Below are 17,787 nucleotides of genomic sequence, written 5' to 3'. Positions count from 1 at the left end.
TGTAGACACAACACTGGGTATTAAAAGCTACCAACCTTCTACTCTACCTTTTTCAACTGGAGAAATAACCACCAATTCATTATTCATCCTACAGTTCCGCTCCATGTTTCAGCAAATGGCATCCTTCAGTTACGGTAATTTTACTAGAAGTCTTGTCTTCAGATGTCACTGATACTGTCCCAAGCTTAAGTCTGAGTAGCTAGAGCTGCTCTCTGCATTAGCAGCCTGGAAGTGCTGCAAGATCTCCTTTCAGAACTGACACCATTACTGATAGAGAACATAACGTAATACCAAAACTGGCTAGCCTTAACGCCAACACTGCCCGTCAGCGCGTTACAGAACAAGCCTTGCCAACCTGCTGTAACTCGGGCCCCAGGGAAGCACGCACAAAGCTTCTGTCTCTGGAAGAGCTTTGATCTGTACCTTCACAGCGCACCACCAGGAGTCACAAGAATTACACTCACCTGGTAGGAAACCACCCCGAGCATGAAGGTGGTTTTCATCAGGGAAATGGTGTTTGTTGTGCGAGGCTTATACCTTTTGCTGTAGGTGTGCTGGCTCCTGCCATTTCTCCAAACACAGGAAACTCAGCTGCAGAATCTGCAGAAGGGGGAACTGTGTTTGTATTCTCCCTGTTAAAAAAAATTGCACCAGCACCTGTATGAATAGGATAGCAAGAAATTGGAGGGTGTCATTAGTGCAGAATTAGTACTGCCAACTTTTTATCTCCCCTTCTCTAGGTGCCCAGCTCTGGGAGTGCTGACAAAGGTGATTGCCTCTCAGGTTCTCATCCTCTCTCAGGTATGGGAAGAACTGTGTGAACAGTATGACATCTGAATTTTACCTATTATTACTAAATCCCAGATGCCTTCTGGCACTGTGGAACTATGTTTGGTCCTACAGCACCAACAAATGCTGGTTCCACAAAATCAGAACATTATGTGTGCTGGTAGAAATTTTGAGCAAGAAAAAGCATATAAGAGGTTCTTACTATGAAGGAGCAAAGGAAACAGGACAGTGATTCCATGGTAATCACCCTTGTGATTAGTGAACTAAAATTCAGATTAATGAGGTGTTGGCCAGAGTAGCAGTTCTTCCCTTATGGACAGGATTAGGCAAATCCCATTTCAAGTTTTCAGAACCTTGTTCAGTCCTACTAGAACAGAAGACCATCATGCCTCTGGATGAACTCCTGTTTTCTCCCACTGGACCACAATTTCCAGTAAGTTCTTTAATTACTAGTTTTATGGGCACAAAAGACAGAAACAACTTGCTTTAATCTTCTCCTGTTTGAGGAACTTTGCACTTTCTTCTGTTCAGAATATGTAGAAACAACTGTTCTTTCACTTTAGTATTTCTCCTGCTTTGGCTTTTTGCTCTTCTTGTTACAGTGTTATCCACTGCTCCATTATCATTAATACTCGCAAGCTGACATTTGTACAAATGCATTTTTATTGTTTTAACAGAACCAAAGAAAGGTTGAAAACATTAGACTATACAATACATTTTGGTTTATAAACAAAGTTTTATAGTGGTAAAACATTTCTAGGTGACATTCATGGTCTTTTTCAAATTTTTGCTGCATTTCAGGTCTGAAGACTAATAGTGTTCAAAAAAGCAGTCATTGCATAAGGTGGACAAGTATCTTAGCTTCTACAAAACAGTTTAAGAACTTATAGCAAACATTCTGGAAGAATATCAAAGGCAACCATGATTCATAACTTTCCTGCAAACATTCCTCAATAAACAAAAAGTGATCTTTGGCATAAACAATTATGTATTAAAGGCATTAGTAATATTGCATTAATATCAGTCAAGCAACTAAACAGTGATGCTAAAAAAAAAAAATCTCACAGAGAAGCCTGAATTGGGGGGGAGGAAATGTGAGGAGCATTGAAAAGTAATACAGGAAGACTATTTAGAAAATCCCTTAAAAATAACCCCTACCTATTCAGTGTTATTTACTATTAAATAGAAATTACTACATTACAGTTATGTTAAAGGTCTGGTATAAACCAACCAAATGCAAGACATTCAGGTTAAGGCTCTGGCACCCCTTCCTTCCTCTTCCTGTTGCAGGTAATTGCAGGAAGAGAATACTAAGGGAAGATCCTAAGTACCCATATTTCATAATGCCTAGACACAAGGAGTGAACTGAAGACAAACGCACGCTTTCTCTTGCTAAGGTCAGTTTGAGGCAGATGTATTATAATCAGTTTAACTTCCCTTTTTAGGTAACAGTGCAACAAAGGCAGGGTGGAGGGGGGAAAGTCCAACTGTAGAATAACTGTTGCAGACAGGTAAAGGAGAGCTGACTATACTGTGTGTGTGTCTGAGTGGTTAAGACTGTGCAGTTTTTCCACAAGGGCACTTCTATTAAAGGTGGTTTGATCATGCAACAGTTTTCAGCAAATTAATAGGCATCATGAGGTCAGTGCTGCTCTGGGCAGAAGTCTGCAAGTGTTCCTTGCAAATGTACAGAGACTCATTCTAAAACAATAATTCTCCTTTCTGTCAAACGCCTAAAGAGACTATGGAGCAATTAAATGAATGTGCATATATATATATGAAGGCATGTTCAGTTATGGAAGGATAAAAGCATCCCAAGTTTATTTTAGTAATAGAACAGGGGGATTTTGTAGGTTTTTATTGTTGTGGTTTGGGTTGGGTTTTGTTTTAAAGATACAGTAACACTTTGTTCAATTCACTATTACTAGAACTTGAAAAAAGATTTTGAGCCTCCAAACTCCAAATGTCAAAAACAGTAACAAATGTCCTAGTACGTTTAGCATTAGGAACCACTGTTTGCTGGTAGCCAGACTACCTAAAAAGGGTTTCATGTCCCTGCAGTGCTTGGGTTTCAAAAAGCTTATGCATTGTTGGAAACAAGGGCAGTGAGGCAAAAGGTCTTTTTTAATTTAATATCTTTATCTTTTAATTTCCACCTTGAGTGGCTGGAGTAACATCAGATGGAGGGAAGAGGAAAAAAAAATAATAATTGCATGTGCTCATTTGGTTTTCAAAAGGAAAGAGCCAACATGTGGCACTTCCTGGTCCTGGACATGCAGCTAGCTTAAGAGAACCAGGATTTTTCAGCTCCATGAATTTTCAGCTCTTTTTTGCAGAGTTCCATGATTTAAGGTCTCCAGCCGTAAGGCTCAAAGCTGTCAACAGTGTGCCACTAACATACACTCCAAAGCATTTCAGTACAGTACAAGAGTTCTGGAATGCCTGCCTACAGGGTGACAGGAGGGTGACAAGGACAGCTCCAGTTTTTGTTAAAGTACTGTTGCCAGGCAAAAATCAAAAGCAAAAAAAATATCATCTTGGACATGGAATTTTAATCACCAATTTAAAACTGTTCTGCACCACCCCACCCCACAAATTAAAAACCCCACACCTTCCATCATTTCTGCATGGTTTAAGAACAGCCAGATAAAATCCTATTGAAAAGCTGAATGCTTCTACATCGATGATTGTCCCTAAAAAACTGCCAAGTAACCAATAGTGTCCTAGACTCTCAACGCAAGCTTAAAGTGAGGTCCATGTTTTATATCATCACATGGAAACTACTGGAATATACAGTGCATAAAAGAAATGTGCTTCTGGGAGTACAGAATTCATGAAGAGAATCTTCAAAAGCAAAAAAAATAAAGGATAAGAACCATCTACTGTCGGAAGCAATTTTCAGGTGTTCGCTATCAAATGCATTCCGAAGACATTTGAAATGCATTCTCTTTTAATTCATACCCTTAGAATGGGGCATTAGCATAAGCTAATCTTAAGCTCATGTATACAGCACCTTTTGCTGCCAATATATCTCTTCTGTTTCAAAAAAAGGCATTTTATGTTACAGAAAACAATACTGATGTGGCAAGTGTTTATTGATACCATGGGGTCTTTCTGACCCAGCGAAGAGTGAATCCAGCATCTGTTCTTATCTTGATGGATGCTGCTTCAGCTTCTCTCACAGTTTCCTTCACAGACTGCATGAGATTCTGGGCATTATGAACCAACATCTCAGTTGCCTGTCAAGAAAATGAAAAGTTTCCAATGGTATTGGCAAATACCATGTTCAGGACAGTAGCATGGAAACCCATTATGCGTAAGGACTCCCAGTGTAAGCATTAAGTCAGTCGATTGCTGACTTACTATGAAAAAGTAAATGAAACAACTAGTCTCTGGAAACTAGCAAGTGTTATCCTGACTCACAAGACGACTTTCTCATTTCTCACTGTATATTTGTGCAAAATCCGAATACAAGCTTAGTGTCTCAAAGTAGCATTATGTCTCTCAGAAGCCAAAACTGCAGGATTTCAACTGAAAACGTGCATTTGGAAGCTAACAGAACTGCAAGACAAGTACTCCAGCTGTTGTTGGAGAATAAGTATTTTCACAACGGTGCACCAGAGGGTGCTACTACTCCTCCAATGTCAGATCTGCTGTGTTTGGAGAAGCAAGTTCTTTCGTTAGCTTGCTTTTTACCATTAAGTCTAGGAGATTAAGACATTGTTCATATAAAAATTTGAACCAGAGTAGCTTTTTGGCTTGGGAAAGATTGATGTTCCTCTATTAAACTGTAGCTTTTGAGCCAGAAACCAAGGTGCTATATGAAAATTATCTTCGCTAAAACAGCAGAGGTAAGCTTCCAAACATTAAGTTCCCAGACCACATCTGATTTTACAATGTTGTATATTTTTCCCCATAAAACTGATCAACAATTCCACACTACCATCAATTTTTACACCTCTTACCTGTTCCGATTCTTCATCACTGATATTAGTTCTGCCCAGCATGGTAGCTTTGACAGTGGAAAGAATTTTGAGTTGTGTACTGATGGTTGGGATTCGCTCACAGACCTAAGGAATGTGGATAAAAAAAACACTTCACATTATAAACTGAACCAACACATTATCTATTATTTTTTCAGATAAACTCTTTGATTTCGTTTTGCTATTAGATAAGGAATAAGCATAGAAGGGATCTTATAACCTTCTGACAAAGACTTTCTGACAAATATTGGTAGGATACTTGAATCTTATTTTACTTGCTTTGGGAATTTTTGGGATAGAGCCAACATTTTTCCTTTCCTCCAGATATTCCTCAAGGGTCTGCTTGGTTAGGAATGAGATGATGTATATTTGGCTGAGACTGAAAAACTACAGAGTGTTATATTTCCACTACTATTCTTTGATACAAAAGAATGAGTAGATGAAATACAAAGCAATGCAGGCTTAGGACAGACCAGTGTTCCTAGCACGGTATTTTTCAAAACCTCTTTGGACACTAGCATCTTCCACTCACCTGTAAACAAATCCTGACTTTACAGAATATATGACCATGGGATGTAAAAACAGACATAGAACTTGACAAAACTTTACAAGCCAAGGAAAGACACATGTGATTTACTGCCACAACTCCTGTGCTCGCTCATACTAAGAGAGGAACAGAGGAAAAAAAGTACTTGAGGCATTTACAAGTTAACTCATTACCTGCAAGAGGTTTGTTCTAATGCGCTTGTCAGTGCACTGCTTTGCCACCTCTTTGGCCAATCGAGTGACTTCATCTGATGCCTTAGCAATATCCTTTGCACACTGAATAAGGGCACGCTTGTTTCCACTACCTCCTCTCACCAGGCGGGACATCTCTGCCATTAGCAACGCCATTCGTTTAGCAGCAGCAATGATGTCATTACCCTGAAGAGAACAACATGAGTTAGTGTTCACGCTGGGACAGAAGCTTCACAGAAGTCATGACTGAACAGCAGTCTACATTTTGGTAGCAACCCTTTCAAGAAGGATGGAAGAACCATCTGTGAACACAGAAGACGCTTCTTCAAGGAACAGGGAAGATCTGTACTAATTATATGTTTGACCTTTTTCTTCCTAACACTCAGGAAAAAAGTTCACTTCAAAACTGGAAAAAAAGTGGTAAAGAAAAGTGTTAGTTTGTCCATGGAACAAGAGTTATTGCTCTGCTGGCTAGGTTTTAAGATAAAGCACATTATTAGCATTTGAAATTCCAGATTTCCCAAAAAAGGCTTTTTTAAAATTAAAAGTGTGCTAAATAGCTTGTTAAACCAAATGGCACTAATTAAGTTAAATAGCGTAGTCATAACAGTTGAGCATAAAATTTTCAGTGGCATAAAAGCATCAGCTATGCTGCTATAATGCTAAAGGATAAATGGAAGAGAATCTGTGACATACAAAACTTTTGTAACTGGTAGTGTGGAAGTGAGATGCAACTATTACTTTTTTTTTTTCCCCCAAAGTTATTCCTTGAAAATAAATCTTCCTTTTTGACAAAATCTCTCCCTTTAAAATAAAGCTTCCAGGAGAGAACAACTTGATAGTTCAAAAGATAACCTACTGATATTTCTTACATTAAAATCCAGGTTTCTTATATTAAGTGCATCAAAATTACAGTCACAGAAATACTTCTGAGAAATTTTTGAAACATGTGAATTAAGACCAAGGCAAAACCCTTTCTTATACACTGTTCCAGAGATAAACCTAGCACAAGAAAAAGCAGACCTAGATGATCACTTGTTAGTAGTCTGTTAGTATATTTAGATTCACCTTTGTAGAAAGTTGTTAGACAGCAGTTAACTATTTGGTGCCATGAAGCTTTCCTATTATGTGGATGAAGTATTAGCAGAGTGAGTTTAAGTATTAGCACACTCTTTCCTTGCTATAATTCCACAATTAGTGACCAATGAAGTTCTGAGCAAAGAGTACACAGCGAGAACCCAACTCAGCAAATGTAATCTCTATCCTGTGCACATACTTCCATGACTCACTACTAGCAAATTCAAGAACATATCCCAGATATTTTACAGATACAGGTGAGACAAAAAGCTGAACTATTCGTTACCATGACCTAATAGCTAAACAGTTTGCTAGTATAACCAGTTAGGATGCAAATGACATAACACAAAGCTTTTCCATGTTTTCACGTAGGAGGATCAAGAAATTAGGACCAGTGTCATTTACGAAGCCCTCTAACAAGTTATCCAAGCATCAGAATCTGAAAAGGACAAGAACATTTTTAAAGCCCTTTTTATTAAAATAGTTTAGTATATCTATGTAAATATACACGCACACATACATATACATACACACCCCCCCCCTAACCTTTGTTTGTTTTGGGACACCAACCTTATTTCTGCAGCATGCTATAAAAAGTGACCAGTCTTGCAAACATTTGTGCTTAGACAGAAGAGACAGGCTACTTGTGAATGTCTGAATCTCATGTTATCCACTGGTTTCATATAAACACAATCTCAGTTCAGCAACTAACAACATTCAGTGCAGCTTCTTCATAAAAGAATTCTCTCAAGACCAGCATTTGCAATACAGCCAAGTGCAAGCCAGCAGGCAGTCAGTCCTCCTCCATACACACTGCCATACAAAGCCATTCCTTGTTGGAAGGTATTCTAATTGATGGCATCAATGGAGGCAAAGCACAATAGACATGTTAAATGACTTCTTGAATGCTGTATACTCTGCTGTATCTGGAAGTCATTAAGAAACCATTAACCATGGCTTCCCAGGTAGCCCAAACGAATGGAAAAAAGAATGGGGCGGGGGGAGGGAAGACAACCCCTACTACAATTTGAAAACTGCCATAACAAAGAACAGGCAGATGCAAAGGGAGAGGAAGCCTTTAAATATTAATAAGTGACCCAAATCAAGCTTCAATCCAGCACTGACAAACAGATCTAGCAAACTTGTGAAGCCACTCTCAGTCCTTAAAATGAAGTGCAGACACGCTTATTCATTCAGAATGGCGGGGCCCAGCAGGGATCAAGAGTGATGCAAATGTGTCAGCGTTCCAAATGGCTGGATGCACACGGATCAGTCCCCGGGGAGACTCAGAGTACCTTACTAGACCACTTGGTTGCTTCCCGATGTAGAGACTGAGCAGCAGCCAGAATGGGCTGGTTAACAGGCTGATTGGTTGGCATTAACAGCAGCTCAGGCTCGTAATCATCTTCAATGTCAGAGGGGAGAGTGAATTCAACATCTGCATCATCCTCCTCATCTATATCTACACCAGCCTCAGCCGCTTCATTAATCACAGTCACATCAGGCTTTGCAGGTGGCAGCAAGGGTGGAGAAACAGGGGACAGTTAGTACGAGAAGCAGAATTTGGTAGAAGAGCATGAACTGAGCTGTTTTAGTGACCAAAACATCCTCTTGGTCTCTCAGGATCTGACAAGACAGCTCTAGGATCAGGTCAAAGGGAGGAGGGGAAGGAATACAAGATTAGCAGCAGGAAAGAAACATTTCACCTGTGAACACAAGTTAACAAAAATATTAAAAAGTTACAATTCAAAGATGCTGCACCATTTTTCATCTGAGCTTACAGCTTCTACAGACAGAGGCTGACTTGCAGAACAACAATTTTCTGGCCAGACAATGGTGAAATGAATGGATTTTCTGTTTCAATGAAAGCCATTTTGACTGCATAGAAGCAGGTACAGCAGCTGATGACTCTGGTATTTGTGCAGATAGAAAGCTTTGTATGGAAGCCCGTTCACATATATGTGATAAGAAGAGATAGCAGCAGGATCACGGAAAAACCACTGACACTGCTTGCTGTAGAGGAAAAAAAAGAAACTGGGGTGGGGGACACTGTAGAAGTGAGTATTGAACTACCGCAGATAACATGAAAAAGAACAAAACCGGGTTATGAAAAGATTGAAAAGAGAAGGTGATACTGAATGTTGTGAATGCTGTGAATATTACAGTTCTTAAAAAAGACTGAAACAGAATTAGTAGAATAAGAGGATTATGAAGCATATGATACTCTTTTGCCACAATATGTTGTATCCATTACCTTCAAAAAAAAAAAGATTCAATCAAATATATTGTGTTAGGGTAGATCACAAGGAAGAGGTAAGTGGTATAACAATATGGGTATTTATAATACAATGGCATTTCAACACAAAAATATTCTACAAGTTTACTAACTATATTTCTTTGACTAAAGCCAAGTGTGATAAAAGTCAAGCTACCCTTACCAAAAAACATGCATTTTCAACTGTGTTTTGCTTAAGATGCGGCCTTTTATAGAAAAAACCCCACATCTACACCAACAAAAACACACAGAAGTTTTGGAAGGAAGTTGTAACTTTTATATACTGCCAAATCAAATAATCTTCAAAGAGAACTTCTATTTAAGTCTTAATCTAATGAAAAGTTCCCAAATATCCCTCATTCTCTGATTTATCCAAATGGGGGGGAAGGCAGGGAAAGCTAAAGCAATAGACTGTTTGGTTTGTGCTCCACGAGAAAAATGGAGTACATAAAAGCCCAGAATCCACTCAGCGAAGAGGCATTTTTGTAAAGAAGAAAAAAAAATTGATTTTAAGTCTTACAAGACTGAAGAATGTTATCAAAATTTTTTAAAGACTAAGTACTTGTCCCCCCCATAAGCGTAACACATGGTAAAGTACCCATAGACTAATGTAATTGGGAAAAAAAAGCCAAAGACAGTTGACACACAGTCTATTGTGATTTAGTATGAGCAAGACCTTGTATTTCTGTCTTTCCAGGTCTAACCCATATTCCTCAGTAGCACTGTCCATCAATCCTTCTTCCACCCAATAAGTGACTTCAGAGACTACAAAAATTATTTTAAAACTTCTTCCCCAAAAACATACTGTCAGAATAACTGTACTCTTATTGCTAAAATGGGACTGCTAAAAAAAGAATTAGAAGGACTAATCTTAGGCTAACTTACTGGTTTGTTGGTCTCAGAGAAACAGCAATGAAAATAGTGTTTTATAATGTAAACACACTAAGCTTAGAGCTCTTTCATAATCAGCAAGGAGTTTTAAGGTCTGCTGCTTGGCTTTGATAAATATTTTAACAGTTGCACTATTTAATTTAGAACGTATACAGTATATATAGGTAATTTAGTATGTATATAGTAAAAGCATTTTATTACCTACTGTGTATTGTTAAGTTACCCATTTTGGGATTGAAACATCAAAACACTTTTAGGAAGCTGAAATTAAGGCTTTTGGCCTAAAAACTACCATCTGAGATTACTACTACATTCCAGAACTATTCCTGTAGTTTAGTAATACAAATCTGTATTTGGTATATCCAGAAGTATGGGGGAAAATACAGCTTTTCATTTTATGGAAGAGACACTCAAACAGATTTGCAGGACTTATTTTGTATTTTATCTGTACTTTGACAACAGATGTTCCTTAAGCACAAAGCACTGAAGTTGATTCTGTAAGCTATTCAAGTTTATCTTCTCATTCGCCATCTAATTTGATGGAGAAAAAGAGTGGAGATTTTAAAAGTCAAATTCTGATCTTTAATTTATACCTGCAGAAGCCTAAATCTCAGTTGCTGCCAGAAGAAAAATGTAGCTCTTTGGGGTAAAAAAAGGGGGGAAAGCAAGAATGTTATATTAGCATTTATAAGACTGACAAGTTCACACTGCTTTGTCATAGCACTGAAATGGTAAGGAAATGAAGGATTTTGGCCTTGATAGCAAGTGTGACTCAGTACAAAAAAGAATGAGACCAGGCCATCTATATATGGTCACTTTTCTGATCATAAATGCACCAGATTAATTGCAAAGTAATTCTGGAAGGAGCTGCAAGTTAAGACAAACCAGCTCATGATTCCTGCAGCTGGCATCTGCAACATCCATACAGACTTTTCAAAGTCACTTAAATATAGCAATCAGCTTGTCAGCCTAGAAAGGCATAAGTATTAGTGGCTCTCTAGGCAATACGGGCATCAAGGATCACAAACAGCTTAGCATACAAGGCCCATTTGTGTTCACAGAGGTATGTTAATAAAGCATTCTAGCAATTCTGAATATTAGAACAATTGACCCTAGTTCACTTCGAACTTGAAAGGGTTTCTAATTCCTCCTATGGCAGTGTTTTTACTATTTGGTCTATAAAAGACTATTCTCTGTCATTGAGGCAACTGACTTTGGACCAAACACAGTGATCGAAAATAAAATAAAACAAAACAAAATAAAATATATATTATATATATATTCCTTTTAGCACAAGACACATAACAACTTCTTACCTTGCTAGACCATTTCCGGGCTTCATCATGCAACTGCCTAGCAGCCATCATCATGGGCTGATTAATAGCTTCTCCTGCTTTCTGCTCTGGGAACTCTTCATCCTTTTCTTCAGGTGGTGGTGGTCTAGGGGGGGGAACCTCACCTTCTGGAAGCGGTGGTTTTGGAGGAGCAAGCTCATCAGTCAGCTAAGAAAGGAAAAAACCTTATTTGGTGCAATGAAATAGTACGAAATGGAGTAAAGGATGGTGTCATGGCAAGACATGATTGCATGAGCTCATGCCTTTTTCCAGTTTTTCAAGTGCTCTGTGTTAAAAAAAAAATCATGTTTTAATCTCTTCTTTTTAAAGCTGGATTGGTATTTTTTAGAGTTAAGGCCATTTGTACGCATGGCTGGCCAGACAATGCATTCTATTTCTAAGGTATAAAAATATACGCAAGTAATTTCAGTATGCAATCCACACGTTGTCAGTGGCAACTGTGTATTGTATTACAAACTATGCTGCACTTACATGAAGCTGCTCAAGGTCAGGAGGAGGAGGGGGAAAATCTGGTTCCTGAGGCTGGAAGGCTTCTCTGACTTTGGCCACAGCTCCCAGAATTCTGTATCCAGAATCCAAAAAACTCTTCTGCAAACCTGAATAAGAATTCCATTATCAGTTTAACAGCATTCTGTAATATTTAGAACTGCAACACTACTCCAAAAAAATTACTTCTGTAACATACTGTGTCGAGTACACATATATATGTAAAAAAAAAAAAATGTTTAAAAACTACCAAAATGTTTACAGTGGATTTACATGTTTGAGATGTTAGTGTCATATGCAACATGCATAAAATAAAGTCTGGGCTGAGTAATAGTCACTATCAATAGGCAAAGTAATTCCCAGAACAACTTTTAGAATAAAAAAAGAAATGAGATAATATTTTCTTACATAAAAGTAGTACTACTGATAACTAGTGACAAATACTTCTTCTAATAAAGATTATGAAATCACGTAATAAACTAGAATGTTGAATCATTTTCCCTTGAATATGCCAAAGGTCTTAGATAGCATGTTAAAAGAGCAGGATTCAGCGGTTAGTGGTGTGACCTTGATTTCATCATTCTGGGATTTAAGTGTACAAAAAATTTGCATAAAAGGGGACACACAGCTGTATAAGACCAAACAGGCACTACTTCACATCATCTTCAGCCAGTAAAAAAACCCACATCTGAAATCAGCTGACTAAATCCTTACCAGGATCAGAAATGTTTCCTGCTACAGCTTTAGCATCCATTACCATTGGCGATATAGTTTTGCTTAGCTCATCAGAGGCTGCTTTAACAGCCTCACGGAATTTAGGGTCTTCTGAATTTTCAACTTCCCGTTTTGCTACCAGGAGGATGCGGTTTGCTCGTCTAGCAATGCTAGTGGCACCAGCTACCAGCATCTGAGGTTGAATATTGGCCATCGCAACTTTACATTTATCAAGATCTTTCTTAATAGCCTCTTCTGATGCATCCAACAGAGATTTAGTATCAATGGCTTCATCCACCAACCCTAGAATAAAAGTTACACACATTAATATTCTAGTTTCATCTGTGGAAACGGATATTTGGTATTCCAGAGACTGTTCACAACCAGAAAAGTATTTCCAAACTGGGGGGTGGGGAGAGCCAGAAGAGGGCATGGAAACCAGACCAAATGTTTTACTGCAGTTTTACTTCTGATTATGTGGTACCTCTATCACAGTAACCATGGTCAGGCTTGCTCCCACTAATGGCATCCCAAGCTCTTACTCATCTGCCATGGAACGTTGCTTGAGTCAAGAACTGGCTTACACAGTATAGGCAGCAGAGCTTCCTTCCTCCCACCAAATTTCTTTAAGCATATTCAGTACTTTTTGTACCTCTCCCATTCATTCAAAAGGAAATATCCCTCTGGCTGTGCTTTTACTTAAGGATGATATATAGTGACAAAGCAGTAAGATTTAAAATACCCACAATTTAATTATGGGGATGGAGAAGGAGGTAGTATACAATCAGGAGATCAGCAGATCAGTGGAAAGGATCTGCACTTTGGAAAGACTGAAACATTTAAGTGTCTCAGCACAATTCAGTAGATCAGTAGCTTTGTTTGGTTCACTGCTTTCATCAAGTTCTAATATCATTTTAAGCATGTTTTCTTGCCACCACTTAATTATTTGTCCTTATTCAACATGCCAAGATTATATAGTAAAAAACCTCAAGTTGCCTCAGTGATACATTGCTAGTATAGCAATCACAATAAAAACTAACGGTATTCCGGTTTTCTCACAAAAGAGCATAGCCAAATTTGCTTCACTGCAGCTCAAAATTAACACCTGTGAAGCAAGGTGTTTTGTTTATGCTGTAACATATACCTATTTCTGGAGTCAGAGAGCACATTCCCACTTCTCTTAATTTATTTTTAATAAGTCATTACTCTTATGCATGTTTCATCAATCCAAAGTGAATGGGGAAAAAAAAAAAATCTATACCAGCTAGTTAGCTACAAGTATAATCTTAAAAAAAAATTCCTACTTTACCTGTCATTTTTTCTACATTATCAATCCATTGGTTTTTCATGGTCTCAAAATGTTCATAAGCAGCTTGATTTCCAGGATTTCTCAGCAGGATACGAGCAGCTGATACTACCTGCCAGTGGAAAACATTTTTAATTATAGAAGTATCAGTATATAACACATCACACATATTCCTGAAATACATTTGTTTTCCAGGACTGGATGTGTAGCTCCTCATTTGGAACACTACTTCAACATCTAGCTGCTTGAAGATTTACAATGCTTCTGGAATTTGTTGACATAAATACTTTTTTCTGGAACTTCGATTACATGCTTATATATCAAAAAGTTTTTATTATTTAAAAACGCTTCTTGAAAGCACTAAAGTACGTTCATTAAAGAGTATTTTTCCACTTGCTAAGCCTCAGAGTAACTTTGTTTCAAAGGTAAGTCACTAAGCTTCTGGCCAAAAGTTGAAGAGTAAGACATGTCATTTAATCAGTTTGTTCTACTTGGTATCATATACACAAATATTTGCCATTCCCCTTTTAAGTGTCAGCACTACGTTTCTTTCTGGTATTAACTTCCTTCTCTGATAGCAGAGGCATAAAGAAAATTCCACAGAAGTCATCCCCAGCCCTTTTCATAGCCCTTTGAAACTAAGGAAGCAAACCTGTGGGGTAAGTTCCCTTGCTGATTTCACTGTTGCTTGAATGCCCTCCACAGTAGTTTTATTCGCAGTTCCAACTGCAGCTGCTTTTTCTGCTGTAGCTCCCAGTCTAGCAGCGTGGTTTTCAAAGTTTGCTGCTCTTTCATCAAACACCTAGTTGTCAGAAGAGAAAAACACATTAAAAAAGCCTAACTTCCCTAAAGAATACATAATTTCTTCAAAGCGTCAAATACCAGAGACACCTTCATAACATTCACACTTAATGCATCTCCTGAGAGGATGCAAAAGGACACAAAAGCTTTGAAGCTATTTCATTTTTTTTTTTTAATCTTTACATTACTGGACTTTCTTCTTTACTAACTCCTCTGGGCAACAAAGGATAATACCTCAAAGCTATAAAGTGTGGTAGTAAGTACACTAATTCTTGATGACTACTGCTATAGCAAATACTGTCTTAAAACTATTTTAGCTCATAGACATTAATCTTCAAGCCCATAATCCAAAAGTAACTATATGTGGAAGATAAATATGGGGTTTTACCCTAAAAATTGAAGCTTCACATTGGAAAAAAAAAATCCATGCTTCCGCAGTCCTTAGTTATTCAAGGCACAGAATACTTTGACAAAAAGCTATCCTATCATAAAGCTACATTCCCTGAGCCCTTGGGAATCATTTTGATCATGTTCAAATCAACTAGCCAAACACAGTGGCCAGCCACAGACTTTTAGATACTTCACATGCAGCCAGTAGCTTTGAAGTAAAGGAAACATTATACAGCGAGAGAACAGGTTAAATCTGTTGATCAATCTTGGCATGAATTTTACTATTTTAATCAGCTTATATAATGTTGAGATGTACAATCCACTAACTAGCATGTCAGTGATTTTTGCACTGATGATTTTTGACATTGACAATTGATTTGACATTGATTTTTTACATTTTTGCACAAGAATTTTTAGCATGCTGAAGGCAACATGGTACAAACATCACAGGGAGAAATCTTTGCCATTTACTGAAGTCAGGGACAATACAGTTTCCAGGCATATACAGCACAATTTTCAATCTCCAAGGGTCCAGAGAAATTTGCATGACAATCATTATGCTGTCAGAATTAATAAGCGTGTATCACAAGCTTGAGAAAAAAATACTGATTCATTTTTCAAAATACCAAGTCAGGTAAAATTAAACAATAACTGAAGCTTCACATGGGAAAGACCACCTGGGTATACTTGCCTCATCTCTATTGGGAGCATCAGAAGGAGCAGTGGCTGCTACTGCTAACAATTTAATAGGAGTTGTGGTGTCACTAAAAACATCAGAAACCTCTTGAGTCATTGCCTCTTGCATCCGTGTTTTAAGATCCTTAAAAAAAAGGAAAATTATTAGCACATGATACAGCAATATTAAGTTTGTAGGGATTCAAATCCATAAAACCTCTTCGGGGGGAAGCCCATTACAGTGGCAGCCGTTAAGATAAAATGATCTTAAAAGCATGATCAATGAATCACTTTTTACATAATTTGGAATACCAGAAGCTTACATACCACTCCTTGAAGCAGCATCAGAAGCCATGAACAGCATGATTTGAGACCTTGCCCCTCAAATTTGCAATGCCAGCATACTATTTTCTTTTAAAATGAGACTTTGTTTTTACTTCTAAATTGTTCATTTGGAATTAATCCCTACGGCATGATATCAAGGACTTTGTAGAATGTCTGCTTTAAGCATCTCAGCTAAACCAACAGGGTTTTTTTTCGCTGCACTTTTTTTGTTTTTATTGATGCCTCCCCCACACAAGCACTTTATCAGAGGAACGCAAGTACTTCAGCATATTATGCATTTCACTGCACAAGAACAGATTTTTACCTTCAGTGAGTCCTGAAGCTGAGCAGCAATTGCCCTGGCCTGAGGAGATTCTCCCTCCCCTCTTGCTGCAAGGTCAGCTAGCTGAGCAGCCAGCTGGTCTACACGGTCACATTTGGCAAGCAGGTCTTGACGATAAGGTCCCATCATGACATTGGCTAAACGACGACCTTCTGCAACCAGACCCCGAATTGCTGCCTGGCCTACAGTAGAAGAAGTCATGTTATACTAACATACAGCAGATGAAAAAATTGAAAGCATAAATCAGATGCACTATGAAGTAAGTGACATTTCAGAGTTCTTGGGGTTTTTAAGAACACCTTTCTAGGCAGTGGAAAGGATCTTCTGCAGTTTATCATTAAGCAATTACAGTTCAAACCCATAAAGGAATTCAACTCTCACCAGTTTCTTTTTGCTTATTACAACAACTCTGGCTAGAGATGCATCCTTTTTAACCAGGGTGGTCTGACAGAAGTTAACCATTACAGCTGTCAGGTATTCCTACGTAATTAATCTGTTGACTCCAATGGAAAGCACTTGCAAATTCCAAGTACTGAAATTCAACTTCACATGATTACAAGTCATTAGAAGATGAGCAGGAAGAGGGGGAGAAAAGCCAACTAAAAACCACAAATTAAAAAGCAGAATACTCTCTCCCAGGATTCTAGAAATCATGGGTAAGAAGTGTCAAGTGTCCAGGATGGGGGGGGGGGGCGGGCGCAAGAGGGGCAGAATCCTTGTATAGCCTCCGCAGTGTGTCAAAAGTTTTTCTGTAAAAAAAAAAACAAACTTTAACATGGGTGATTTCCTTCATTCACTTACAGAAGCTTCCTGTTCTTTCACAAGATATGCTCCTCAATACAATAGTATTCTTCTTTTAAAAGAAGTCACAGAATCGTATATTAAGTCCTTTAAAGACCTACTGAAGAATCATTTTAAGCCAATGCTAATGCACAAGTCAAAGTTCACAAGCGAGCTCAAAACTACTTAGAAGGAAGTTGTCACAGGACCTGACTATCCAAGAATCACTCAGCACTGCCACCATCATTTTAGAAAGCTTATCAGTGTTCGGTGCTGTTGGACTGTCCCAAGATATTTTTTAATTGTTGTTTTGCATAAGTCAAGTGCAGCCAAGCAAGTACACTTCACATACCAGTTTAGTATTTGAATACCTCTTGCCTAGTTTGTATCTGCCAATTGCAGTTACTTTAGCCATCACTGAGCTTGGATAATTCATAATATGAATGCATGTAAATATTTATGGCAGCTAACACCACTGAAGTGGGTCACTATAAAATAAAATACACATTCTGCCTTGTTACTTCAAAATTCAGTTTGTGTTGAAGCACTACCCTGGGATAACTGCAAACACACCAAGTTATTTGTGACACGGCCATTACGACTGCAGAGACACCGAAGTATTCTCACATTATCATAGCACTGAAAATACCAGGCCAAATTCTACCAGAAGTGCTGTCCAGACTGAAGAGAGCACGTATCTGATTTATATTCTTAATACACCTTTCCTACAAGCACCCTGCCAAGGGCCAATGCAAGTGAAGACATTTAAATGAAAAAATTGAACAATGACATCATGTTACAACTGGAATTTTTCTTCATTAAACTAGAAACACTGAAGTTATGGGACATGCAACATTTTG

The 17,787-nt window shown here is 38.1% G+C and overlaps 1 protein-coding gene across 2 annotated transcripts in view; it reads right to left on the bottom strand.

Moving 5' to 3' along the window:
* Positions 1-1,429: 1,429 nt before the first annotated feature.
* VCL (vinculin) overlaps positions 1,430-17,787 on the bottom strand; it is a 65,141-nt gene continuing 48,783 nt past the window's right edge. The window contains exons 12-22 of one of the 2 annotated variants that reach the window (XM_075505127.1): positions 16,130-16,329; positions 15,497-15,625; positions 14,267-14,416; positions 13,618-13,726; positions 12,309-12,611; positions 11,580-11,704; positions 11,070-11,255; positions 7,883-8,092; positions 5,493-5,696; positions 4,755-4,859; positions 1,430-4,028 (exon numbers count right to left, since the gene is read on the bottom strand). In XM_075505127.1, the coding sequence (XP_075361242.1) occupies positions 3,882-4,028; positions 4,755-4,859; positions 5,493-5,696; positions 7,883-8,092; positions 11,070-11,255; positions 11,580-11,704; positions 12,309-12,611; positions 13,618-13,726; positions 14,267-14,416; positions 15,497-15,625; positions 16,130-16,329 (1,868 nt within the window). In that variant the 3' untranslated portion in view covers positions 1,430-3,881. The remainder of the gene's footprint in view (positions 4,029-4,754; positions 4,860-5,492; positions 5,697-7,882; positions 8,093-11,069; positions 11,256-11,579; positions 11,705-12,308; positions 12,612-13,617; positions 13,727-14,266; positions 14,417-15,496; positions 15,626-16,129; positions 16,330-17,787) is intronic. The other variant, XM_075505126.1, reaches the window with a different exon arrangement.

Source organism: Mycteria americana, chromosome 6 (assembly GCF_035582795.1).
Source record: "Mycteria americana isolate JAX WOST 10 ecotype Jacksonville Zoo and Gardens chromosome 6, USCA_MyAme_1.0, whole genome shotgun sequence".
In the NCBI taxonomy this organism is placed as follows: Eukaryota; Metazoa; Chordata; class Aves; order Ciconiiformes; family Ciconiidae; genus Mycteria; species Mycteria americana.
The sequence above is the reverse complement of the archived record's forward strand: the minus strand, read 5'-3'. Positions and strand labels throughout refer to the sequence as shown.